The sequence below is a fragment of the Pseudopodoces humilis genome, chromosome 7 (assembly GCF_049639895.1).
Source record: "Pseudopodoces humilis isolate 2021_Gansu_Grassland_sample_001 chromosome 7, ASM4963989v1, whole genome shotgun sequence".
NCBI lineage: Eukaryota > Metazoa > Chordata > Aves > Passeriformes > Paridae > Pseudopodoces > Pseudopodoces humilis.
The window spans coordinates 11,234,664-11,262,456 of record NC_142206.1 but is presented as its reverse complement, the minus strand read 5'-3'; the positions used below and the strand labels follow the sequence as shown (position 1 = coordinate 11,262,456).

Below are 27,793 nucleotides of genomic sequence, written 5' to 3'. Positions count from 1 at the left end.
AAATATATTCTTTTCAGAAGCTTTGAAAGTCAATTATACATTGTATTTTAATATTACGAACAATAGATAGCATTTGAAAGCATGACTAAATAATAACAGCTGTCAAGCAAATTATGTGGAGTAAAAAATCTGCCAAAATAGCTTGAAGTCAAAGAAAAGGCTAACCAGAGGAAATGCATGCCTTTTAATTGTCAAATCTTGAACATTCCCTGCAGAAGTATCTTCAGTCCAAACTGCTCTCCAGGTTTCCGTGCAAAAAGTAATATAGGCAGTGTAATATGAGAGTCTAAAAAGTCATACAAAGATACACACACACAGTTGCCTCTGTTTCTGACATATTTTTCATGACATTAAATTCTTGACAGCTTCATTATTTATATACTTCTGATACAAGCAGATTTCAGTAATGAAGACACCGAAGAGGAAGGTTAGTTGCAAGCTGGGGCTATATGTATCTCTGTCCTGGGGTGACTTTATCCTTAGTCACCTTGTTTATGTTACATATTAATTTCTGCAGCTTTGAGACTGGCTCTGAGAGCAAAGTGGGGGAAGAAGAAGCCACACCTGGTGTTGAGAAAGAGCCCTCACTCCCTGACATCCTGCTCCTGGACTGTGCTGCCTGCAGCACCAACAGGCAGCAGGACAGAGCTCTCTTTTGCTTTTGGTTAGTTTTTAGCTAGATGAGGCAGAGAAGTTCCCTGGGCTTTTTTTTTTTTTTCCTTTTTATTGGACCTGTTCAAACCTGCTCTGGACTGAAAAAACAGCCAAACCCCAGGAGCTCATGCCTGTGGCCCACCAGGACCTGGGCCTCAGCACTTTCCAGCACCAGAGGGACTGATAAGAACCTGAGTGAGCTGAGCAACCCCACATGAAAAGAACTTTTTCTGGATTTTCCATCTCATCAAACAGCGAGAGGTTTTATTGTTTAATATTATTCAATTTCTCTTAAAGAAACAATTTTTTCCACTTTTCTCCAAGGAAATATTTTTTCCCAAACCAGTTTGGAGGAGGGGCCACTTGAATTCGCTTTTCTGGGGGGGGCCCCATTTGGAGTTCCTCTCCCAAATTTGCCCTAAACCAGGACAACCTCTCAGAGGGACCTATAAGAATCATATTCAATAACGTCAATTGTATTACAGCATAAATGAAATTTAACCCAGGTGAAATGAATAAAGAAGGAAATGACTAAATTAAATGAAGATGACAGAGTGGAAATGTTTTCTATGAAGATATAGCTCAATAAAATATTAATAGCCAAAGGCATTAGGACAGTTTCAAACCAGTGGATTTTTTTTTTATTTTTAAAGTCTTTTGCTAAAACAAATAATTACATCTACTCCTTGATTTTTAGAGAAAACACTCTCCTTTTAAACATTAATAAGTTGAGGTTTATATTGAATTTTAAAATACGGTAAGAAGTCCAACATAGGTGTTGTTTGTTTTTTAAAAATCTCAAATTACTTCCATAGTGCTATTCACCTGATAATTCTTACAGCTGCAATACATTTACTGCTGTTATTTGGAAACATGAAGTCAAATTTGCAGTACATAAATTTAGAAATCCTCACGTCTAAATGCTGTCATGCTGTCAGAGAAAATTAACAATGAAATAAAAAGCTTAATCTATGAAGCATCACAAAGACAGAACTAGCTATGCTACATTATCTACCCATGACCCACATCCATCTAACCAGAGGCAAAAGGAAAATAAAAATTAAAAATTTAAGAGCATCTCAATTTTTTTCACCATTTGGTTACTAGTCCTCAAGCATCAGGCACCCTCCTCAGCTCCAAAGAAATGGAATTCATGCAATCATATAAAGGGATTTTACATTCTAATTATACACATTTCTGTAAAATAATAAATCATGGAGATAAGATAAAATATGTAACTAGAAACTGTTTTGCATCATATCAGCTTGCAGAGCTGAGTCTACTCCTTCAGAGGTGTGATTAGAGAAATAACATTTTGGGAAAATGCCACAGGTCTTGTAAAAATCATGACATGAACACAGCACCCAAGGATGCTGCCCCCAGCAACAATGCACCAAGAGTGACCAGATGAAAAATATACAAGTCCTCTTTTCCTCACTTACTTTTACTTGATGGTGCAGCCCTTATGTCCTCTTCCAGGCATCCTCTTCCACCTAAGCTACTCTAAATGTATACACATGCACAAGACTGTGCCTACTGCAGATTAAAAATCAGAATTAAAATAATGAAAACATGATTTTTGTTCCACTTCTTCACTACTATATAAGAATCCTTCCCCATGGGGCTACTCAGAGTCATCTGCATAATTCTACAGGCCTAGAATATGTTGTTTCAGCACAGATATCCATTATTATAAAACAAGAAAAATACATCAAAAATGCATAACTATTTAGGTTGGTTTTTTGTTTGTTTTTTTCCTTACTTATCTCCATAGTGCAAGTGTACACAAAAATTACAAATTGTGGTTTAGAATCAGTAATGTACAATTTAGACACAGACATCCTTGTTTTCTGAAAACAAGCAGTGACCTACACCCCACAGTACACATATAATGCTATGTTAGTCATGAAAGCATATTTTAGCAGTATTTACAGTTACGCTGAATTTAGATTAGATTATCTCACTTTCAAATTAATTTCTGGAAGTAACAGAATGCTCACAACAACACTGGGTAATTTTGAGAGGGAAGTAGAACAAAGTAAATGAGAATTCATGAATTTTGTGATCATCTGCCAACATTTACAAGCAATTTTGGCACTCCTTCCTTGGGTGTTCTTAAAAGACAACACTTCAGGCACATATAAGCTTTGTTATACATGTACTACATATCCACAAAATATATAGATGCAACTAAAGAGGCTGCAAGTGATTTTCTTTCTAAAAGTAAGAGGAACCATATATAGCCAAATCAGCCCTTAATAACAGAGCAATCATTTCATCTTTACAGTATAAATTTCTCTTTTAAGGAGGCTTTATCTTGGCTTTTAATAACCCAAAGAAATAAAATCTGTCCGGCTGTCTTAAGAAAGCTGTGTCCTTGGAGATTACTTTGCCAAATTCTCAGAATCTTTACTCATAGAAAGGAACCCAAGACTTGTGATGAGTTTATACCAGATCTTGCCAGGTTCATCCCTTGCCTTACAATGCCTGTTCCTGGTGCCTTGGAGAACAGCTGCAGCAAATTTCATAAAAAAGCTGATTATCAAGGTTGATAAAAAATATAATATCCACTCTTTTTATATGACTAATACTTTAACAGTTGTTTCCAATTAGGAAACAATCTCCATGGCCACAAATTGTCATTGCCCATCATATTAGTGCTATTTCATACAGCAGCACAAAAAAATATTTTGTTTTAAATTAACAACATGACAATTAAGATAGATTGTTATGGTTGACCTGCCCAAAGCTGGAATCTGTTAGTTTGTTTGAATCATATAATTCTGATGTATTTTTTCTTGTTTATCCTCCCTAAACTGGATTATAAACAAAGTATATAGTCATATCTGATGCAATGAACTTTATAAAACACTTTCTACAGTAACTCCTCAATCAACTTTCAAAATTCTCAAGGGTTTTTTGGTTTTCCCACCCTTCTATGCTGTAAAAATAAACTAATAACAGTATGTACATTCAAAGACTGTATACTTTCCTATAAAATCTAGAGAAAAGATGATCTGTGCTAAGCAAGTTCTGTTGCCTTACTTGGGGCAGCATTGCCAGAAAGTACAAATATTCATATCATATGCCAATATGATATACACACAGAGAAAGGCTGGAATGACACCCTCCATTCTTGAGTTTTGTTTCTGTGCTTACATTCCTCAAATTTTTGGTGTGTACATGATCTGATACATCAGAATGCCAACATTATATGGCCTTTGCTCTATCACTTTAAACAGTTTATTACACTATACACTAATACAAGGGTTTTCTCCTGCAAAGATTAAAATTCATCCAGCCAAAACCTTCAGAGCCACAAAAATAAAATATTCCTATCATTCTAGTTCCCACCAGGGTTTATTCATCCACTAGAGCAATCTGGAACCTGAGGATTGAACAGCAGCTTCATTCTGAGTCCAGAAATTTAGAATCATCTACTGCTCTGGGAAGGAGCCAACAATAATTCTTAAGTGCTAGACATGTTTCTTTTAAAATAGACAAACTACAACCTTATAATACATCCCAATATTTATAAAGCTTGATGCTCACAATGTCAGATAAGTGACTCATATATTATGAATCAAATGTTACTTTCAAAATGTTTTCTGAATACTTATTACAACTTAATATTCCTTTCATTAATTGTATCTTTCATATTAATTCTCCTTGGCTAGCATTACATTGAGCTGTACTTTACATCATTATTAGACAATTGAAATCCACATAACTACTGGAAGTGGAAAACAACTTACTGCGGTAAAGACTGACAAAGCCTTTTCCCACTCTGTCAGATAAATTAGGTTTTCACAAAATTTTCCCAAATTTAATAGGTCAAGGATTTTCAGCTTGTTTCAGTGCAACTAAATGAAAAGCTTATGAAAACCAGAAAGCCTATAGGTCTATACAAGTTCATAAAATACTTTGATTTTTACCTTATGCTTCTGGTATGGTCAGTCCTTCACATTAGGTATTATTTTTTTAATCTCTATTCAAAAATAAGACATTCTAATAGTGAAAAGAAAAACATTTATGGAGTTACTCCCTGGTTTGGTTGGACCCTTTTCTTCATGACTCTAAAAAATCTATCTTTCTTTCAGTGGAAAACAGAAATTGGTAGTTGCACATACAGGCAGTTATTTTTAGCTTTGACTGACATAAAATTCTTTCCTCATTCTACTTCTCAATTTGGCTTAGAAAAAACGTCTATGCCCTTTAAGTCTGGCACTTAATATACAGAAGTGTAAAGAGTGGAACATGAAATCTAGAAATGTGAATATACTGTATGTAAGTTTCTTTAACTAGATTGAATTTAGCATTCATGAAAAATCACATTAAATGCAATGAGGTGACATGTCTTCCATTTTTCCACAAGTTAACAGAGTAGCAATGTCAACTGTATCACATTTCTCACTTTGGATTTTCCTTCTCTCTGGAAAAATTTCCTGCAGAAGAGCTATTTCAATATATTTTTACAGTGAATCAGTCCACTGTTGATGCTATACAGCAAATGGACTCAGTGACCAATTTAATTTTGCAGATTGTAGCAAGAAGATATAATAATGGATTTAACACAGCAGTTAATTTATTTAATGCACTGTAAGGAAACTTTTAGCACAATTAGGACAACCCACAACTTTAACAAAGAAATGTATCTTTTTATAGTGGCTGAGTGAGGGAGAAGGACTACCCCCTTCTGTAATGTTCTATTTAATTCTTTTCACATTTGAAAACTACACATATGCTGGAGAAGATCTGAAAAAATCCCCTACAGTCAATTCAGTGAGACAGACATTAGATATAGCAAAATTCTGCTCAATATTAATCAGATTCTGCATCCTTAGTGACCCACCACCATCCATCTACACATGCAACCTTCTTTCATCTTATTCAGTAATAAGATAATAAACTAATAAACCCTGCTGAGAAAAGATAAGGGGATAAAAAGATTGGGGGGGGAAAAAAATCTCTTCAAAAAGAAACCTATGACTCATGACTCTAGCCATCTCAAAAGGGAGGCCTTAAGAATAGCCAAGCATTATCACACCATATCTGCCTACTTAACCTGCAAATGATTAATGGCATTGCTGAGGGAGTTGTTACTACTATCAGCACACACACCTCAAATAGCACCAGCTGTGACCTCTATCAAAGTTGGAGCTTTCAGATGGGAAAATGGAAGAAAACTGAGGGAGGAATAAAATCTTTACTTTCTCCACACAATTAATAGAAAGAATTGAAAAACTCTGTGTTGGATATTCCAAGGTGAAAACCAAAACATCTAAAGGTGGGGGCAGAAAGGTTTTTCTAGCAAATTAAAGTTCCATTTCAAAAACCAGCCTCCATTAACTTTAGAATTCACAACCTGCCAGGGTTGTGAACAGACTCAAAACAAAAATCTCTTGACATACACTGAGGTTTTTTCCCATTTTTATTTAATTTTGGACAGACTGATAGGCTTTCCAGAGTTATGGCTGTCACAATAGGTGGACAAGACAGCTGTCCTGAGAGAATTAGTATCAGGGAAAAAGGCCCCTGTTTGGTCACACTACTGTAGTGGGTGACCCTGACTGATGCCAGACACCAAAGCCTCTCTATCACTTCCCTTCTTAGTTGCACGGGAGAGAGAAAATACAGCAAAAGTTCAGGAGCTGCGATAAAGACAGGAGAGATCACTTAACAAATACCATCATGGTCAAAACAGGCTAGAATTAGAGATATTAACTGAATTTATCAATAAAAAATCAGAGCAGGATAGTGAGAAGTAAAATAAACCTTTAAAACATCTTCCCTCTCTTCTTCCCAGGCTCTACCTCCTCCCTCTGAGCAGCACAGGGACATGAGAATGGGGGTAATGATCAGTTCATCACAGGTTGTTCCTGCTGCTGCTCTGGGAGAAGAGTCCTGCCCCTGTTGCAATGTGGGGTATCTCCCATGGGAGACAGTTCGCCATGAACTTCTCCAAATGTGGGTCATTATTCCACAGTATGCAGTCTTTTCAGATACATCCTGCTCCAACATGGATCCTCCAGGGTCCCAAGTCCTACCAGGACACCTGCTCCAGCATGGACTCCCCTCTCCATGGGTCTGCAGGTCCCTGCCAGGACCCTGATCCAGCATGGGCTTCTCCCTGCTCTGGTGTGGGCCCCTCCATGGGCTGCAGGTAGATCTGTGCATCCCTGTGCCCTCCATGTGCTGCACGGACACAGCTGCCTCACCAGGGGCTGCAGGGGAATCTCAGCTCCGGCACCGGGGGCACCTCCTGCCCCTCCTTCTGCCCTGACCTGGGTGTCTGCAGGGCTGTTCTCCTCACATATTCTCACACTGCTCTTCTCTGGCTGCAATTACTTCTGCACAATACCTTTTTCTCCTTCTTAAATCTGTTATCAGAGGCATTAATCCCATCACTGGTTGGTTTGACCTTGGCCAGCAGCGCATCATCCTGGAACTGGCTGGGCTTGGTGCTGCTGGACATGGGAGAAGGTTCTGGCAGCTTCTTACAGCAGCCACCCCTGTAGCCTTGACAGCTACCAAAACCTGGACCCTCAAACCCAACACAACTACTTTTTGCATGGGCTGACACAGCTCACAGAACATTCTTTACCCGTTCTACATTAAAGAGAAAACAAACCAACCAGCCAACACCAGAGAAAACACTAGGTCTCCTTCTAGGAAACCTAATCACAAACAATTGACAGAGACAAGTTTTTCCTTACATAACCACTACCAATAACTAAACATCTCTCCCACACTGCAGTACCACCTGTGCTCCAAAACATCAAATAAAGATGTACGAGATCTTCATAAAACATCTGTAGATTGGAATTCAATCCTCGTAAGCAGTCATGTATGCAAGTAAAATACACATACTGACCATACATGGACTGACAAACAGTGTCAATATTTCCTAAAACTCAAGAGAAGAATAAACCTTCTCATGACTACAAAGCAAATTCGCTTCTCAGACTGAAAACTGCCATTGGTTTTCAAGGTCAGTGACTGAAATGCAAAAGGACAGGCCCATCCTGAAACTTGTTGAAATACTGTCTTGAAAATGAGAAAAGTCTATTTTAATCTCTCTTGAACTGAGTGTGCCTACAGCCAAAGTTGGCAATGAACAAGCAGGCTATTACAAAGAAACTGGTCAGCTGCAACATATGCAGGAGTGATGCATGGGATCCTAATCAGAAAGTGAGTGCCTTCTCAGTTTTCTCATCTCCAAAAGTACCTTTGCCTACCAGCTTACAAGACGATGTGGTAGGGCTGCACAACCTGTAAACGGCCCTGCTGAACTGTGCTGTCCAGATCAGAGATACCACTGTTTCCAAGACAGTGGAATGAGAAGAACAGTGGATGAGCTTACCCTCACACACACACATGCCTGTACTCCACCTAAGACTGATCCACCTTTAAAACCATGTAATTACCATCAAAAGCTGTAAGGATCAGTAACTTACAACAGAAACATGGCCATCTATGATATTAAGGCATGGGTGCTGCTCCATGTTAGCCAGACAGCTATTTCAACTGAGTAATTTCTCTGACTGACATTGCTAAAGAAGGCAGAATTCAATTACCCAGGCTGAAATAGGATACAGGTTCAGCTGGATCACTGATGACCAGAAGTGTTTACAGCTTTTATTTTATGTCTCATTCAAAAGATAAATGAGTACTATTATGAAGATTAGATTGCCAACAGAGAATGTCTCTTAAGAAAAAAATCAACTAAGAAAGGTAATTTCACTCTTTCACATATAAACATTACCATTCTGTTTGTCTCTGAAATGACTGATCTACTTAGTAGTTACTACATTGCGAAAGAAATAATTCAGATGTTGCACATCTGAACTAGTGGGAAACTCCAGCTATTGAATTGCCTGAATTGCTAAATCAGAAGTTTCTTTTTAAAAGCAAGAAAATGATTGATGTATTTAGGAAGAACTCTATTTCTGAATATGTGAAGCAATTAACAGATTTTTATCATAACATTATATATATAAATTTTGAAAATAACTTTGACATACAGTTCCTGGAGGTTTAGTATGACTGCTATTTTAAAGTTTCTTCAATCATAATGGAACTAGCAAAGGAAATATTCAACCAGAACCATACAAGTTTCCTTTTATGCTTCATGCCTACCCTACATTAAGGACAGTGTTATTTTAACACCGTGCATATTCTTTCTCTGGAGACTACAGGCATGAACAAATGTTGGAGTCTGAGACACAGAGTTTGTGCCCTTGTTTCTGATACTTAATTCTAAGATCCAGAAAAGCACTGGATTTCATATAATATGATATTTATGAGCATGGTGATACATGAAAACAACTGTTAAAGTTAGATTGAAAAGCTAAAAGTGTGTGTAGATTAGAGAGTTTTCTTAAGTCACTGGGTGAAAAAGTTAGTTTAGAGTTTAAGTTAGTTTAGAAAGCAGAAGGCAAAATGGAAGATTTAGAATGTTGTTTCTTTTCCTTCTTCTTTCTTCTTCATGTTCTTCTTACAGAGGTTTTTGGGTAATAGTAAGTGATTGGATGGAAAATGCCACAGTGCAGCACACAGGTGATGGGTCATTGGGTCATTAAGAAAAATAATATACGTGTCTATTGTTAATTGGATAGAAATGAGTATAAAGATAAAAAAGAACTGTACAGTTCGGGGCCATTTCATTTTTCAAAGCCAAAGTCAGCCACAAAGTGAGCCACAAGGCCGTTCTGTGCCATCAGAAGAAAATAAGCCAGATTGCAGTGAATTGAACTTGTGCAGACAGTCTGGAGAGACCTGCCAAGTTTTGTGATAACATCCTAATAAACACGAGAAACAAGATTCTAATGAGCTTGAGAGATTTCTTCAAACCCAGAGAACTGAGATAAGCGAGACTCCCCACGAGGGAGGATCCCAAAGGAGCTCAGCCCAAAGGGGACTGAGAAATCCGGCAGGAAAGAAAATACAGAAGTGCAGCAGAATCAAGAAAAAGAAAACAGAAATGAAAAAGAATTTTTTAGAAAAAGTTACAACAAAAGCCTAACTAAAGCAAAAGGAATCCGCACAGTGAGTTAGTGAGCACTGAACCTGGAACAGGCTTTAATGCCACATTTTCTAGGAGACAGATTCACAAGTTTCTTTCAAATGCAACAGCTATTACTCTATTGATTTCATTTATTTATTTTTAATATGTTACCAGGCATGGTATGTTGGATTATCCAGAAAAAGTCTACTGTGAAGTGAAGTCTTTGGGTACATTATGTACTTTCTGCAGAAAACTGACATAACACTAGTAAAGAAACAATAGACCATAAAAATGTTTCACTTGATACAGAAAAAGCCTGGGAGGGGAAAAGAAAGTTTCTAAGGTTCCATATCAGCAAAATTTGCACATATGAGTACAATCCTAATGATACACTTGTTTCTTGACTCCACATGCTGCATGTGATTCGGCAGATTCTGCAGAGTCGCCTCCTTTGGTTATGGCTTCTTTGCTGCATTAGTAATACTGTACAATCCATGAAATTTTCCTGGGGCAGACTGTTGAAAACCATGGGTGTTATTCTTGCAAAAACAGATACTCTGAAAGAAGAAATTCAACAGAATTGTGGATGTTACAGAGGCTATGTCAGTAAAGAGTGGACAGCACTCAAGGACAGCACAACAAGGGTTTAACTCACATTTTCACCCTGGCTCATTAAAGCAAAATAATTAGATTAGTTATCCTCCCTGTAAATAAGCTACAATCTACATAAGTCATCTAAGAAAGTGATTTACCTCATTTTATTCACCTTCCAAGAATTACATAAATGGGGATCTCTTCCTCCAAATATCAGCCCAATGAAAGCAAGTGGTTGATGCTTTTGCAGTGATTAATTCTGATCAACATGGGAAAAGATCTTGCCCAAGAGTCCCCCAGCTGTGTGTGTTCATGTTCCTTCCCTCCCTCATGTTCATGTTCCCTCCTCTTTCAGCTCTACACTGTGTTTACAGGAGCTCAGAAAGAGGAAAAAAATAGAGAAATGAGCTCCACAGCAAATTCCTGGAAGAAAAGTCCATAAAAGGCCAGGAGGTTACTGTGGCTCCTTCCTGCAAAGCTGGACCTATAGGGAGCATGGGCAGCCTTCAGGGCACAGAGCTGGACACTGATCCCTCCTGGATCTCCTCTGCACCCCTGTCCCAGCAAGGATGGTCCTCCTGTATCTGTCCCAGGAAGGTCCCTGCTCCCTGGTGCAGGGTAGGAGGGGTACAGGTGACCTTCTCACACTCATTCCACTCATTCCCCCCTGCATTGGCTTTGCCCCTAGGGTGTTGACCCCACTTTTTGGGGTGTTTGACTGTGATAGATTGGCATTTAAAAAAACGAAGAGAAACACCTAAGGAAGTTAAAACTGCTGGAGGCTGATGGCAGTTTTTCTCCTAGCCAACAGCTGGCCATTTCTAAGAATTGACAGCAGTTTTAACCATTGAAAAGTGACATCAACCTGGTGAACACCCCTTAAGACCTAAGCCTGGGAATTTCTTGGTCTCTTTGTTTCCTGACTGTGAAAGGTAACAGAGCTGGCCTCCTGTTCCCCTGCCCAGGCCATGCGGCCCGGGCGGGGGCTGGGTTGAGCCTGCTGTGGCTCCCGGCCGGGAGATGGGGCCTGCAGGACTTGCCCCGGGCTCTGGCCGGGCCAGGCCGGTTCCTGGCTCAGCTGCAATTTTTGCTGTGACTGAATTCACCAGAGACTGCCGAGTAAAGAAAGGAAAAAGCTCTTGACCTGCGGCAGGCTGAGACAGCGACCACACTCTCCAGAGCAGCCATGAAGAATCTTCCATCGCAGACAGCTCCAGCTGCTGCTCAGTCAGAGATCCCAGAACCATCTACAAAGCCTGGGCAAGATTTTAACCTTTTCATTACCCAGATGAGACTTGCAGATTAATCCTTTTTTTTTCCAGAGAAAGAAAAAGAGAATAATCAACATGTAAAGAGACTTTATAAACTATTAGAGACAGTAAAGAAAAGAATTAAGCTTCAGAAGAGGTAGAGAATAAGGAGATGCTTTAATTAAGCTGAAATATTTTTCTGTTAAAGCTATGGAGATGGACAATAGTGTCCTGAAAAAACTCCTTTAATTCATGACGGAGTATATTGGGAGGAATAGAGTGTTCAAAGTGTGGATTTTGAGCAAAAGGTGGAGTAAATGTGATACAGTGAGGTGCTGGAACAGAGTGAGGAGAAGTAATAGTTGAAGATTTGAGGCCTTGAGAGGCAAAGAGAAAACTTCTGTTTCCAGAGAAGCTCACGGAGACACATGAAGAGAACTTTTACCTTTGAATAACTCATCCTTAAAAATGACATCCCTAGACTCATGGCCCATAACACACCTCAGAGTGATGTGAAATGGGAGGAGAAAATCTGATGACAGATTTCCGGGCAGCTGGCATCAGAGAAATAGAAAGCTATAACAGAAATAGTTTTCTTGTGAGAAACTCAGTATATTAGCAGAACAAGCAGAAGAAGACTTCTGTTTCTCTACAGAGACTGATGAAAAGATTCTAGCAGGAATTGGGGACTGTTTAAACACCAAAGTTCCAAAGTTTTTTGTCTCTATGTTGTCATGTAAGCAAAAGAATGGTTGGGTAGTGGGGGAAAAAAGGGTTTTCTGGAATTATAGTTTTCTTATTCTTGTAGTTTTGTTAATAAACTTTCTTTATTCCTTTTAAGTTTTAAGTCTGTTTTGCTCTTGTTCTAATCCACATCTCACAGCAAGAAATAAGTAAGTTTTCTAGTAATTTTTTAGTTACTGCTTTAAAACCACAACATTTATTTGGTGCGTTGGCTGGGAAATGGAATTGACAAATCTAAACCACTACATTGACCCTGTTCCCATCGGGAGGGTCCTTGGCAGCATCCATGGGCATAACCAACCTTTGTGTGAAGCCGGGAACACTGGTGAGGGAAGGGCTGTTCCTGGTGTCCTGAAATTTGGCTCCTGCTGGGTACCAAGCTTTTATGACTCATGGGTTTGTGCTCTCTGAGCTCAGCCCCACACCCACTCCTTCCGACAGGTCCTTCCAGACAGCATCTGCTACAGACACATCCTCTGCTGCCATCCCTTGGCCAGGGGCCTTGTGGCTCATGCCAGACCCTTCTTCCTCCTGAGGAAGCCTCCTCCCAGTAAGGTGGAAGCCCTCCACAGCCCAGGATTCTCCAGCTCAGTCCCCCTAGAGCCAGGCCTCCTTCTGAGCCCCACATGCCCTGAGCCAAGTGGGGATTGGTGGCCATCTTGGCCTCAGCAACCACAAATAAATTTAGGTTCAAACACAGGACAAGAGAAAAAGGGCCAGCAAAACCTCAGCTCGGGGCATGAGGAGAGCAGACTTCAGGCTGTTCAGGGAACTGGTACGCAAGGTCCTCGGGAAAAATGTTTTTGAGGGTGCTTGGCTCCATCATTGCTGGTCACTTTGGAAACATCACCTCCTAAGGGCACAGGAGCAGGCAATTCCCAAATGTTGGAACCCAAGCAGGCAAGGCAGAAGGCTGGCTTGCCTGAACAGGCAGCTTCTCTGGGAAAGAGGATGGAAAAGGAAGTTGTGTGCCCAGTGGGAGAGAGGTCAAGAGAAGAATACACAGATGTTTCTTGCTACTGTAGGGAGAAATTTGGTATGGTGAAAGCTCAGCTGGAGATGAAGGTGGTCAGAAATGTGGGACACAATAAAAACAGTGTTTTCAAATATATTAATGGCAAAAGGCAGTGTAGAAATAACATCGTCCCCTCCCAGGGTGTGGATGGTCATTTCAAAACAGGGACAGAGACATGGTACAGGTGTTTAATGCATTCTTTGCTTCTGTCTTCAACACTCATCCCTCCCTTCCCAGTGAAAACCATGGATTATCATATTGGACCCTCCAGAGCCCAAAGGAGGGAAAGTCCTGCTCAGCAACATCCAGACTGTGTGCTATCCACTGCATTCCCATCTTGAATCCAAATCCAGATCTGTTCCACTTACTGGGAAGACAATGAATCCTATCCCATGGACAACTAGTACACAAGCCAATTCTTCACCCAGCACACCCTTTCCTTGCTCATGTCACATCTGGACACCTGCTAGAGAAGGATTCTATGAGGGACAGGATCAAAACTCCTCCTAGAATCCTGAAATAGAACCTGCATTGCCTTCCCATCATCCATGAGCTGGGTAACCTTATGGCAGTGGGATAATCAATCAGACAAGAATTTCCCTCTATTATCTCACATTGCCCATGGCTGACACTGGCACTGTCCTTCCATCACTTCCCAATAGTGCCAAGTATGACCTTCCCTGTCACCCTGAGAATTAAACCTTCTGATTTTGTTTTCTTAGTTTCTAGCCACTTTCTTAGCAAAGTAACTATAAACATCAATATGTTTATACATCCCTTTAAAGAAATGTCTTTTGATGGATGTTTTTCATGACCAGTGTGATTGGGAACATAACTATCCAATCCCTGGTCATTGTCGAGAATCTATAAATACTGGAGTCATGAAAATAAAATCATTCTTTTTCCCTATCATACATTGAGCCGTGTCTGTGTGAATCATTTAGTGTCCTACAGTGACACTTCCCCATCATTTTTCCTGCTAGGAAGATAAGATAAACAGGGCTGGAGTTTCCTGCAAAGTCCAAATCTTTCTGTCAAGTCAGATACAGCTGGAGAACATTAAGCCAGCATGGACCTCCTTGTCTGTTGGAATCCAAAATAAAAGCCTCTCTGAGCTCCTCAGAGAGAGAAAATAATTAAAGTATATTAAACCATAGATACAGAGTAAAAGTGTAGGTTTTAGTTCTAAGTAGGTAAAAATGTAGCTTAAGTGCCCTAAGAGTCTGTCTTAGCTAGTGAAAAGCCTTATTACCAGTTTAAAGTTCAGTGATAATACCCTTCACAGATTCAACTTAGCTCTAGATATAATGAAAATATAGCTTGCATTCTTAGAATAGATAGGATTATTCACATAAACAGGTAATACCCTACATATGTAAGATTTAGGTAAAAAGAACATTGCTTTCGCATGTTAGAATTAAGTTCAGATTGGTGCAGAAAGCATTGTTTTAGAAGTGTTTTTTTAGCTGATTGGATTATTTATTAATTTAATCCCCTGTATTGGGGATCACACACAGACACCTGAAGAACAGCAGCACCATCATCATCACCAACTGCTTCTGTGGCCCAGGAGAACAGAACGCCACGCTGAGAAGCTGCTACTCAGAATTTGCAACTTTATGCCAAAAGCTGTTAGCAAGGACTTTAATTATCTGAACTCTTTGCCTTTGAGACTGATGCTTTTATATAATAAATACCTTTCTAGCAACCACCAATTGCTCATGTCTCCCTGAGACCTGGAAAATCCCTCAAAACCCCATTGAAGTGTTGACACTTGTCTTTCAGGAGCTGGGGTAGATAATTGTAGTGGTTTATATTTGCCGATTTCAGTTTCTCAGCCAACGCACCAAATAATGTGGTGGGTTTAGCACTGGATAAAATCACCAGGGCACTTACTCATTTCTTGCTGTGAGATATGGATTAGGAGAAAGGTAAAACAGGCTTAAAACTTAAAATGAATAAAGAAACTTTATTAACAGGACTACAAGAGTAAGAAACATCAGAATAAAACCTCTAGAAACCTCTCCTCCCCCTGCAAAACTTTTTCTTTTCCCAGCTGACCACATAGAGACAAAACCTGGGATGGTAAAGCAGTACCAACTATACAATAGTCTTTCATCAGTTCTTGTAGGGAGAGGAGTTTTCTCTTGTCATGCCATGGAGACTTCTCCACAAGAAACAGTTCTCTTGTGACTTTTCATTTCCACAAATAGCAGCTGCCCAAGAAAAAATTCTGCCATCATGACATTTCCTCTCATTTTCACAGCCCTCCTAGAGGTGTGTCCATGGGCCATGAACTCATGGGGTATTATTTTAAGGATGAGTTGGTCAAAGGCAAAGGTTCTCTTCATCAGTCTCTGTGATCATCTGTGGGAACAGAGGTTTCCTTCCTCTCTCCCTGGGGGCAAAGGGTCTTCAGCAACTCTCATCTCTCTCTGTTCAAGCTTCTCATAGGATCACAGCTACTCCAACATCTGCTTGGCTTTATCAATGGATGCCTCTGCTCACATCTACAGTTTGAATGCTTCATCCCCCCATACTCACTCATGAATTTAAAGGAGATATTTCAGAATATCATTGTCCATCTCCATGACCCTACCAAAAGAATATTTCAGCCCTGTTCAGCATCTCCTCATTCCTCTTCCATCTGAGGCTTGACTCCTTCTTTTACTGACCTTGATGTTTTTATGTTGTCTTTCTACAGGTCACTGTCCTTTTCTCTCCCTGCAGAGAGGAACAAGATCTGTTGTAGTGCATCTAAAAATCTTGGTACCTCCCAAGGGTAAAACTCACCTCTGGTTGTGTAATGTGAGTTCCTACCTGAGAACCTTCTTTCCCTTCCCCCTTCCCATTGGCTGTGACCTCCCTGCATCCCCTAATCACCCCTGCCCCCTGGTATAAGAGATGAGACCCAGAGCATTTCGGTCTCTCACTTGCCCTGGATGGACGACAGACAATAAACCCGGGATTATTGCAGCAAGTTTGAGCCGCCTGTGTCTAGATACTTTGAGTCCGTGTTGTATCCACTCCAGGACCCCCTCGGCCGCCTGTGCCTTGAGACGAGCAGGCTCTCACCACGGGGGGTGGAACAAAGGGGTCCCATCGGGGAGGATTACAACAAAGATCTGCAGGTCTCATCTGTGTAGTGAAAGGGTTAAATCTCTTGCCCAGGCTGCGGCAGTCATGGTGTTGGATTTCAGGCTGTGCTGGGCCCCTTCCTTCATCTGGCAGCTGCTGGGAGTGGGGGGGAAAGCTTGGCCTGGAGCCATCCAGCACCGGGGGAACTTAGTGTCAGCACAGGAGCCACTGGAGTCCGGCCCGACCCCCTCCCAGGCCACACAGGCCATGGGGGAGCAGGGCTGGCCCCGCCAGAGATCCACTATCTTTCAAGGCTGGAAGCAAAAAAGGAAGATGTTCCCAGGCTTGGGTTTTTAAAAGGTAGTATTCACAAGGTGGATCTAATTTTCAATGGTGCAAAATGTTGTTAATTCTCAGAATGCGCCAGCTATTGGCCTGTCTCAGGCACAGAGGAAGCTCCCAGCAGCTTATCTCAAAGAAATCACTTCTGTGGGTGGTTCTTACTTCTTTCCCTGAATGTCAATTAATATCAAAGTACCACAGTAATTTAGGGGCTTCCTGCTGGAACAGATCAGGTTGAATCCCATCCAATGCCACAGCCTTATGGATATTATTCTCGTCCAAGTTGTCCCCAGCAATTCCAAATGGAAGATCACTGTCCTTCACACCACTGTGCCTTCTCCGTTGGACACCATTCAGCACCCAAAGAAGCTGGTAGTCCTTGACAGAGTCAGGGTCTGTGGTTAAAGGATACTGGGAACAGCTAAAAGCAGAAAGGATGCCCAGAGAGTCAAATTCACACAGGATTCTGCCACCCCAGTGGGTCAGGCTGTCCTGGTAGGATGCTTGGCATGGCTTTGGGCATTGTGGTCCAGCTGGCCCTGGTGAACTCCACAGCCACAGAGGGCTGAGCTGAGTGTCAGCCACCCACAGGGAGATGGGAGAGACTGTGGACAGGACATGGCATCCCAGTGATCTTCTGTCCCCAGTGCCAACTTGCTGGTCACATTTACTTCATTTGTTTAAAGCATTCTTGTACCGTAATTTTTTCAGGGGAAAAAAATCTTATATTAAAAAAGAAAAAATGCAGGAAAACTGGCTTTTTGTCCCAATTAAACACACAATAAGCTATACATCAGCATGTTTTCCTCATGTGGTTTTCTCCAGTTTTTTCATTGTTGGAGTATTTCTCAAAAAAAATTGGTTTCTTATGCTGGTTTTGATGAATGAGGCACATTTTTCCTCACTAACCTTGACTAACCTCATTGAGATCACTCATGAAATATGTTAGCATTATTTTGAACTTCAGAAGAAACATGGCTACATACAGTAAAATTCTCAAAGTTATACTCATTTTCTTACTGAATTCTCTACTCAGTTTGTACAGGATCTTGCTCCCAGACTAGCTAGCTGGATTAAGGAGTTAAAAATGGCATATTCATCATTGGCAGCTTTGTTACACAGACGGTTCCACACAAAAACCCCATTCCAGATGCTCTTTTATTTCTCTAAAACCATTTATTAGTCATTTCACCTAATCCAGTTGCAACAGATCCTAAGGCTTCCATGTAGGTGAAATTCCCATTGAAGCCAAGAGGATTCCTGTGTTAAAAAATTTAAGTACCTCTCTATGTCCTCTTTTATTGAGTCTGGAGTTATATTTCTAGGTTATCAGCAAATTTAAATATTCATGGTTGATTCTCCAGTCCAGAGTTGGCTATTAGTAAGAAAAAGTAAGGTGGCAAAGAACTCATTAAACTTGGTAATGTTCCCTAAATACTGTCTGTATTTTTATTCATGTAGTTTTTATTCAGGTTTTAGCTGGTCTACTACCTAATTCTAGTACTTTGTAGAATTATTGTTTTCCACTGATGTAGGCATCTGCCTGGAAAAAGTTTTTTTTTTAAAAAAGGGGTTGCAATATCCTGGCAAAATAAGCTATAATTAGCATTACTGCACTGTACTCAAAAGCAGAGGTATTCTGGGGATATTTTTTAATCACAGTAAAATGAGATGTCATTTGCAGTTAATTCACCATGAAGGTAGTATTTTAAAGCAACTGTCTTTTCTGTATAGCTCACATCACAAGGGAAACTTCATACATGGAAACTTCTTAGTTGCAAAATGGAAATTTCATTAACATATGAATATTTCTATTTGCTCAAATACAAGTATTTGCCCAGAATTTTGAACATTTTGTAGTACTTTGTTTTCTTTAAATAGATTCAATAGTGATTCTGGCACTTGAAACAAATTTAAATCCCACTGCTTGAGTCCTCAGAATCCAAGAGGAATCTGAAGCAGATATGCCTGCACACAAAATGTGTGAGAGATGTTCCTGGTGATAAACTGGACAGATGCTAAATTAGGGACTGAGAACTCTATGAAAGGACTAAAGCAACATAGCCTCCAACAGAAAACCAATTCCAATACCTCAGTCTGAGCAAGGCTTCTGTACAAAATTTGGCCATGTAAGCTCTCAGTTGTAGGAAGTTCAGTGGGAACATAGGACTTTTATATTTAGAGTTCAGAGTTTGCTGCTCCTAATCTGAATATGATGATACTCCTGTAGTACTTAATTAGAACTTATGGATGAATAAACATCCAACACTGTAGCATCAGCCAAACAAGCAAACAGGAACAAACAATCCTTCGCCAGTGATTTCCAGGTGAAAAGTACATGGCAAAGAGAGGTCCTAGCATTTTTTTGCCTATTTAGCTAAGATAGCCTATATTCCTCACAGTATGCTCTTGTCTCACCTAGGAAAGACAGGCACCACCCCGTCATCCTTCTTCACTAACACCTGCATGTCTGCAAAGCTGTTCTCATGTTCTCACTCCTCTCTCCAGCTGCAATTGCTGTTGTTCAATACCATTTTGCCTTTCTTAAACACATTATCCCAGAGGCAATACCAATGTCACTGATTGGCTTGGCCTTGGCCAGTGTTGGGTCCATCTTGGACAGGCAAAAGCTTCTGGCAGCTTCTCCAGAGAAGCCTCCCTGCTCCCACCCCCACCAAAACTTTACCACACAAACCCAATAGAATGTATTTGTCAAGGTATCATCTCAGGTAACATAAAAGATGAATTCCTTTAATTAGGACCAAAGAAAAATACACAGACCCAAAGACCTGCACATAACAAATGAACTACACAGGAAGGTAAAAATATTACATAAAAACCCCAACAAATAACCACCACAAAACCACCACCCTAAACCCAGTGTCTGCTTAGTGTTTTTTCAGGGCTTTTAAAATCAAACTATTACATATATATATGAGGCAGAATAAACACCGATGAGTTGTCTCATATGAGGGTCAGCTGGGTGGTGAATAGTGTTCTTGGTCTGGGAGACTGACACTGAGATAAAACAACTTTTTCTTCCACTGACAGTTACTTGTTGATTTGCAGACAGATGTCCCCTTGATCCTCAGAGACAGCCTTACTCAGATTTTACTAGTAAATATTCTTTGATCTATTCCCTGCTATCTTTACAAATCACAGCTTCTTTTTTTCCATCACATTAGGATACCACCCTTGCCATTTTGCAATAAGTACCTCTGGGGCAAATGCTGCAAACAACTTGACAGCAAATGGAGCAGGACAACCTCAGCCACATCTGCCTTCTGCAGGTCTGCCACACCTTCAGGAGTGACATATTAACCATAGTCACTGTTGTCTGTAATAAGATAAGCATCACTTGCTTCACCCCTCCTGTCTTACTCTATCCTGGCTTTGCCTCACCTTGAAATCAGAGGCTTTAGAAAGAATCTCATGTAAAGCCTTGTGCCCACAGCTGCACAGCTGGTTTGTTTCCCAAAATAAACCTCACTTCTTATTTTACAAAAGATCATGGATAGAGAAAGGCAGGGAGTTTTGACTTTCAGCTTACTGTACTCATGGAAAAAATCTTTTTCTCTGCTTTGCTTTGTTTTTATTTGCTCATTTTTTAAACCAGGCTCCTTGACTGAAATGCCTTCGACAGATATACACCTAAAGACTAATCCAGCTTAAGAATCAAAGAAATGGCACATATAAATACTGTTCTCATATTTTTTCTAACCACAGGGTCCACAGGAATAGAGACTATAGGAGGTCTATAGACAATATATTCCAGATAGAAGCAATTTAAGAAATGAGAACACAAAGATGTTACACAGTTTCTTTTACAGCTGCAGATACTGCCAACTATGATGAAACAAATCAGCTAATGACTTCCTCATTTCCATGATGTAACATCATACACTGAAGATGTAAACACAGCAACATTTCATTACACACCTGCGAAATTAATGAGGTGCTGAAGAATCCATATATAACTACTACAACACAGCAAGTCTTGATTTACTTACTCACTTGCAATATAATTAATAGAATTCAAAGCACATTTCTCAGCCATGGTATATACTGAATAATTACCTCTCACCCCCAATATTAGACAATTTTTTGCAGACCCAGCCCAAAACAACATGAAAAAATAACCCTAGTAATTATCACATCCTGACGCTCTGCTGCCATATCTTACCCTTGCTTCTGTTTATAATCAGCAGGTAATTCTTTGACACCTCTCTATCATTCTATTTGATGTGACAGCATATTTTCCAGTGCTTTACAAAGACACATGAACTGCTATCCCAGAAATATCCACCATGAGCTTCAGCCCACACAAAGCCCTTCTAATCTACCAGAAACATATTCCCCATTTATTGTGTACCACTTAAGACAGCAGCTGTCACAAGACAGGGGAGAAAAACTGTGGTGCACTTGTGTTGAATCCATTTTGGAGGCAGTGCTCTCCCATTGCCAAGATGTTGTGGTGGGTGTTTATTTGTAGTTGAATGTTTAAGTTTGTCAGTTATATAGCTCATTCTTGTAACCCCCTACCAAGCACCCCGTTCCTCCCAAGTTGGTTTAGCTGTAAGAGTTGTATCATCCCCTGACGTGCCCATCATTGTAAACCCAACCCTTTATTCCCAAACCTTCACTGCCTGTCACCACTACCCTGCCCTGACCCCTTGTCCATCATTGTAAACCCTGCCCTTTGTTCTAGACCCTTCCTTGTCAATCCCCTAACCCTCAAGGCCCCATTGGCCTATATGACCGGTACTCTCCTCCCTCTCATCCCTGTTGGTCCCTGCAATGTAATCCCCTGCCCCTGTTCCTCCATCCTTTATTCCCCATTGGCTGTTTGTTTGCACCCTCCCATTGAGTTGCTGCTGTATAGAATCCCAAGCACAGCAGTGCTTGGGGCTCTTCTGTCCCTGATCCCCTTTGGCAATCAACCTGTTCCTGGAACCTTAGAGAGCCTCTTCCTCATCCTCCTCCTTTACCTGATCCTGACTGCGGTCATTACCCTGCCCTTGTTGAGCTTGTGGCTCAAAAGGTTCAGCTCTGGGATCGGCTTTTCCCCACTCCTGGCGTGAAGCAAGCTGGAGTGTCTCAGAGCTAGTCCAGGCTCCAGCAGAACCACGTCAGTTGCAGCCCTTGGAAAAATACTGCAGTTTCCTTTCCATGGATAGGAACTGCTTCAAACATTTCTGCTGTTTCCTGCTTATCAACCAAAATTATAATTTGTATGGGCAGACACTGTAAGTAACTCCCACCACTGGTCAGGTCCCAGACTGTTGAGATATATTTCTTAGACTCACACACAGGACTCCAGCACATGCAGGCAGGTATTCAAGGAATCCCTACAATTTCCAGGCATTCAATCATCTGTTTACCCTTACCTTTGATATCATAGGTTGTCCTGTCTATTTCATCCTCACCACTTCATCAGTAGCAGTGATGACTAACACTCCACAAATACAGAATAACTGTGAACCTGTCCACAAAACCAACATTAAAGCTCCACTGACCTGTGGATCAACCACAGACAGAAAAAAGCAGCTCAGTGAATGATCTAGAGTTTTTCTGTTTTAAAGGTTGCAAAAAGATGAGATGGATGGAAAATTTGGGCACTTGAGTTCATGCTGCCAGCAATTCTCACAGAGTACTGTATTTGTACTCATCTCTGCACACCAAAATGTCTCTCAGAAGCCTTTAACAGGGATCCTTGCCAAGGATGCACCTGGGTTCAAGCCCACAGTGTTATAAACAGTTACAGATGTCTATCTCCAGTTCAGGCATCATGCTGGAATCATACAGAAATGTTACTAAAAATTCCAACAGCAAAGGTTTTCAACACAAGTATCACAACTGTGTCAAATACGATCAAAGGTAATGATCACAGAGATGAGAGATTGCAGCCCTGGCCAAAAAAACCATAAAATGAACAAAAAATAAGTGATTTGAAGATGAAATCATATCCTAAATATTACAAAAATCCAGTTAGAAGCATCAAGCACACACTTAAAGGAACAGCATTATAAAGAATGGATGAAGAAAGGAATTACTTGACAGTATCTGTGAATAACAATTTGCAGTTCACCTTCAAAAAGGAAAGATAGCCCCACAACTGTTACGATGATTTCTCATGTCAACCAAAGTAAATGGAAAGAGGTAATTCTTTTTAGCAGCATGTTGAATTATGTATCTGTACATAAGCTTTAAATGTGTATTTTAATTTCACCTGAGTAAATTACTGGAATAAATCCTACCCTTTTCAAATATCTCTGAATTTTTAATTAGCTTAATATCGTAATTTCAACCAGGCAGCCAGAAACTATGAGTAACGTATGATTCATATTCAGAAGCAAACACACCTGCTCTTCAACAACATTTCTAATAACTGGCTCATTTTACCCCTTACATTGCATTGAAGCCAATTCGGGTCATACTTTTTTTAGCTGGTGATGAGTCCTTTCAGCTCACAAATAATGTATAAGAAGTTGCTGTGTTGTCAGTTTGAAAGACATTTTCAAATGCACTGTGGCAGATTGAATACATTACCAAAACACATCACTTTACTTCTGATACGCCTCACTTCACCATGAGCTTCCACCAGACAAGGTTTTGCCAAGAACATTTAGGCTTTGATTTGAAGCATTGCCCCACCATTTCATTGTCTTAGGTCTGTGTCATAATGATTGAGGAAGTGATACCGTATACTAAATGAAACAAAGTGCTTATTTCTAATGTGAAAGATAACAGGAGAACAAACAAACATGGGGTTAGAATACTTAGGTGTCCTTAAACTGCAGCAAAGTGCAATGAGACAATGAGGAAAGCCTTTACTGAACTGCCTCCTGTTCCTGAAAGCACTACATGTTTTAGGGGTAATCAGTGAAGCAACAGGAATCCTGCTTCAAAGGTGGTTCATCACCTCTCTACTCTGAGCATTTAGTCTGGCCAGGACATGCACCTTCAGAAGGCTGAAGCTGTTCTCACATATCTGCTGTGCACCTAGCCACTGAAATATGCATATGACATATGATGTATCTGCTGAAGTTTTCAAACCCTCCAACACAACTAAAATGTGACAAATTCTCATACACTCATACATGAATGCCCTGTTCATTCTCAAACCAGCCTGTATGTCAGATTTCTCCAAGTTAGCATCATTATCTTGATTTGTAGCCTAGTAAACTCTATACATCTTCAAAGAAAAACTGCCTTCTGGTTCAAGTTGTAAAGATTTCATCCACAGAAGCTATCACCTTCTGACATCTATCTCTAAATTGCTTGATATAATGAGAGTACCATACCTGCTATGCTTCTTTTAGTTGGTGTGCTAACTCCTGTTGTAGATCAAAACAATACAAAAGCCATGAAAAACACAGGAGTCAAAAATGGTTATGTCCTCCATTTATCAATTTTAAACCATCACTTCAACAGTTTAGAAAAATCTGTGCTCTAGATATGAAAGTCCCTTTACAGCTATAAGAAAAAAGAATGTTCTAAGATCCTTGGGTGAAAGAATCACAGGCAGAGGAGCTGAAATCTGGCCTGAAGTCCCTGGGTAGGCAGGGCACCTTTGGGCAATGCTGGCAGTAAGTACCATATTGTCACATACACAGAACAGATCTCTAGTATCTTGCATCCTTCTGAAGGTACTGATATCTCAGAGTAACATGTTTTAGGAAGGAATGAATAAATTATACATAATGCTGGGTAACCAGCAGGAAGGATTAGCAGCTGGGGACCCATGACAGGTGGGGCTCTGAGGTAGGAATGCCTTGCATTTCTTCCCAGTGATATTGCCAGTACTTACTGCTGAATGGCAGGAGACTTTGGAGATGTTTTTCTATTTAAAACAAAGCTACAGGCAAAAAAACATTAAGTACTCAGATTTATTCTAGATGAGATGAAAATATTAATGTCCTAGTTCATTCTAAATAATCATAAGCAATGCTGACAACTGGAAACTATGGGCTTTTAGTATACGCCAATTTGACTACATCTATAGAAGTATTTAGCAGTTTTCAGAAGCTACTTAAAGCAGATTTATTGACAACTGGGCTTAAGTGACTTTAATAAACACACAAGTTACTGCACAATCTCTGGGTTACAAGTGGTTTCACTAATTTGTCATAGTTACTACTCTGTTTTCTTCTTTGTCTTCCTAAAAAATTCACCAATTATAACTTCATCCATACTACAGCATACAACCTGCATTAACAATCCACTTCATATCCAAAAATAAATACATGTGTAAACAGTTATTAACAAATGTGCAGTGCAAAAAAAAAACCATAATTGAGTTAGGCAAGTAATATATAACCTCAATAAATACAAATCAAAATAAAATTCCAAATCTGCTAAATAAAGAAAATAGTAAGAGTCCTATATGGAGTTTGATGAGATCCCTTTCTCCTAATTTAAGGTAGACAAGGAACCAGCTCTTTGTGATACAAACTGAAAGGTTTGACACTGTTAGAAGCAGATTTTGAAAAAGAAAAATTTGGAAACAGGCAGAATCTAATCATGAATAATGAGATATCTTTGAATAGGCTGTGATTCTACAAAAACTATGACTTTGAAACAAATCAAATATTAATACTTCAATAACTTGAAGTGAAAAGCAATCATATAAATTCTAGTCTAATTTGCACAACAAATTTAGCAAAAGTAAAAGGAAACCTTGAGCTTGCACTACAGGAAACTGGTGGAGCAAATATTTTTCATTTCATGTCACTTCTAATTAGCTAAAAGTGCATGCTAGAAACAAAAGTAGATACATCCCTGATAAAATTCAACATGGAAAGTTTTAGACAAGATAAATTTTCAGTGCAGAAAAGGCAGAAATGGAACAGCCATATCTTCACTGGAGAGAAAACTTCAAGAAGAATGAAAGAATGGAAAGGAATTACTTCTTCCACATACCATACTTCTCATTACCAAAGAAGGTGCTTTTCTTTTTTTAAAGTAAAGCTTTACCTTTCTCACAATGACTTCCAGTGAATCCAGAAGGGCAGAGACATTTGTTAGGAGCTATACAAGTTCCACCATATCTGCACCCTTCTTCACAGAATGCTGCAAGATAAAAGGAATATATGGGTAATACTTATTTAAATATATATTTGTAGGATAGTAAGAAAAACATCTAAATTCTAAGCAATTAACAAAATTTAGCACATTAAAATACAGTCCTGCAAACTCAAAGAGAAGTAACTCACTAAAATGACAAGAGGAAAAATCTCAGATTATGCTGTAGGGAGAGCATAATCTGAGAGGAGGAATTTGGGGAGGTGAGGGGAGGTGAGGGGAGGGGACTTTTCTAAATTGCACTGGTAACCTGAGTAGGACCCTTGCTACAGCTAAGAGCAGGCCCTACCCCTGACACACTCCCTCAACATTTATTGAACTTCACAAGTCACTGAGTGGGTTTGACTGCGCTTATGAGAGAAGTCACAATTAATATTTAAACAGCAGCTCTCTGCATCTAAGCTAATAACAGATTTTCACAGTGTTTCCTGCAAGCTAAAATCAGAGGTGGAGTGTTGGCAAAGAGATGTTACGAATGCTGTGAAAAGGCTTAAAGTGCTACATAACAGAAGAAATGTTTACGATTTTGTGGAAAAGTTTATTTTCCACTACACTAAAAAGAAAAATAAAGTGAATAGAGTTCTAGGCATTAAAAAGATCCTTTTGCAATTGTTAAGCACTTACAGGCAAAAAAGCACATAATTGATAGGCACGTCTGCCTTGCTGTAAATATGTAATTCATAGCATACCATACTGTTTTATGGAGGAGAAGAGACAAGAGAAGAGGACAAGACTGTAGTAGAATATTATAAGCACCACTGGAGCAAGGCAGTGCTGTGGAGTAAGCACAGTCTCACTTCCCCCCCATCAATGCACACATTCCATATGGAAATCTTCTAAAATATATCTGTTTTAAAAACAGCCAATTTCTGAATGAGAAGAAGAAAAATATGGTTTAAGAGTAGTTTTGGTTTTTTTTTTTTTGCATACAAATATTTGTAAGAAAGTGTAACTGTGCAGAAAGCTGAAAGTACTTGTAAGAAATACAACTCAAAGAATACAAAAACCATGATGAGACTCTAAAAATTCCTTCCAGAACTCTTGAAAGAATGTTTACTCACCTTTAGTCTCAGTATTCTCAGAGAAGGTATAAGTTAAATTCTACATATATGCATTTTCTGGTTTGAAATTGAGAGTAAAGATAGGCTTCTGTGAAGTAGTAATAAAATTCTGCACAACATCAAAAGAAGCAGAATTTGTGGCAGAGCAGATATAAAGCAAAAATTAAAAAAAAATATTGACAAAAAAAGTGAGTAGTTCATCCTTAACATATCCCATATTACACTGGGAAAGAACCCATATTACACTGGGGCTGTTGAAAGAATTCATAAAGGGAAAAAAAAGATGACATTTATTGTCTATATCAATCATGCATGTCCACTGAAAGTTATAAGTGCTGATAGGGATAGGTAGGTAAGAAGGCTTCAGTTAGAGCTCTCATGCACTTTCTTTGCCACCATAATGGATACTACCAACTTAGTACTGTGAAATAATCTGCTTCTTACAATAAATCCTGTTAGGAGGTCAGAAAAGTGAGGTGTTTTTTAATTTTCTTCAAAAGATTTGTAGGGGGGAAAGATTATGTGACAGGACTGGTCATGTAAAAGAGGTTCCCCTTAGAACTTATGCGTTATGTGAGTGCAGGAGCCAGACTAACATCCACAGGCACAGCCAAGTGTACCATTCACATCTGGGAGAAAGGCTGGGATGCCTGTCATGGGCCAAACCTCTATCTTTCTATTCCTTCCTACAACTACACCTCCTATATGCATATTCAAATGTGCTAGCTCTTACTTGTCAAGTAATTTAAAATGTTACTATCCTTTATATCTCCCATCTTAACAATTTACAGGGGAAAAAAAAACCCACAACCGAAATATTTGCTCAGGGACACCCTAAGGAACTTCTGCACTACAGGTTGCTGTGAGAAAGGATTTTGTACTGCCCAGGATTTATCCAGGCACCAGCTTTTTATACAGATGTTGAAGGATGAAACAGGAAGAAGCTGAGCAATGGCTGCAGGAG

The 27,793-nt window shown here is 39.7% G+C and overlaps 1 protein-coding gene across 4 annotated transcripts in view; it reads right to left on the bottom strand.

The window, feature by feature from the left end:
• Positions 1-27,793, bottom strand: part of NELL1 (neural EGFL like 1) — a 337,439-nt gene that overhangs the window by 58,845 nt on the left and 250,801 nt on the right. For all 4 annotated transcript variants that reach the window (XM_088058095.1, XM_014260240.2, XM_088058094.1 and 1 more), the window contains exon 15: positions 25,661-25,756. In XM_088058095.1, the coding sequence (XP_087914221.1) occupies positions 25,661-25,756 (96 nt within the window). The remainder of the gene's footprint in view (positions 1-25,660; positions 25,757-27,793) is intronic.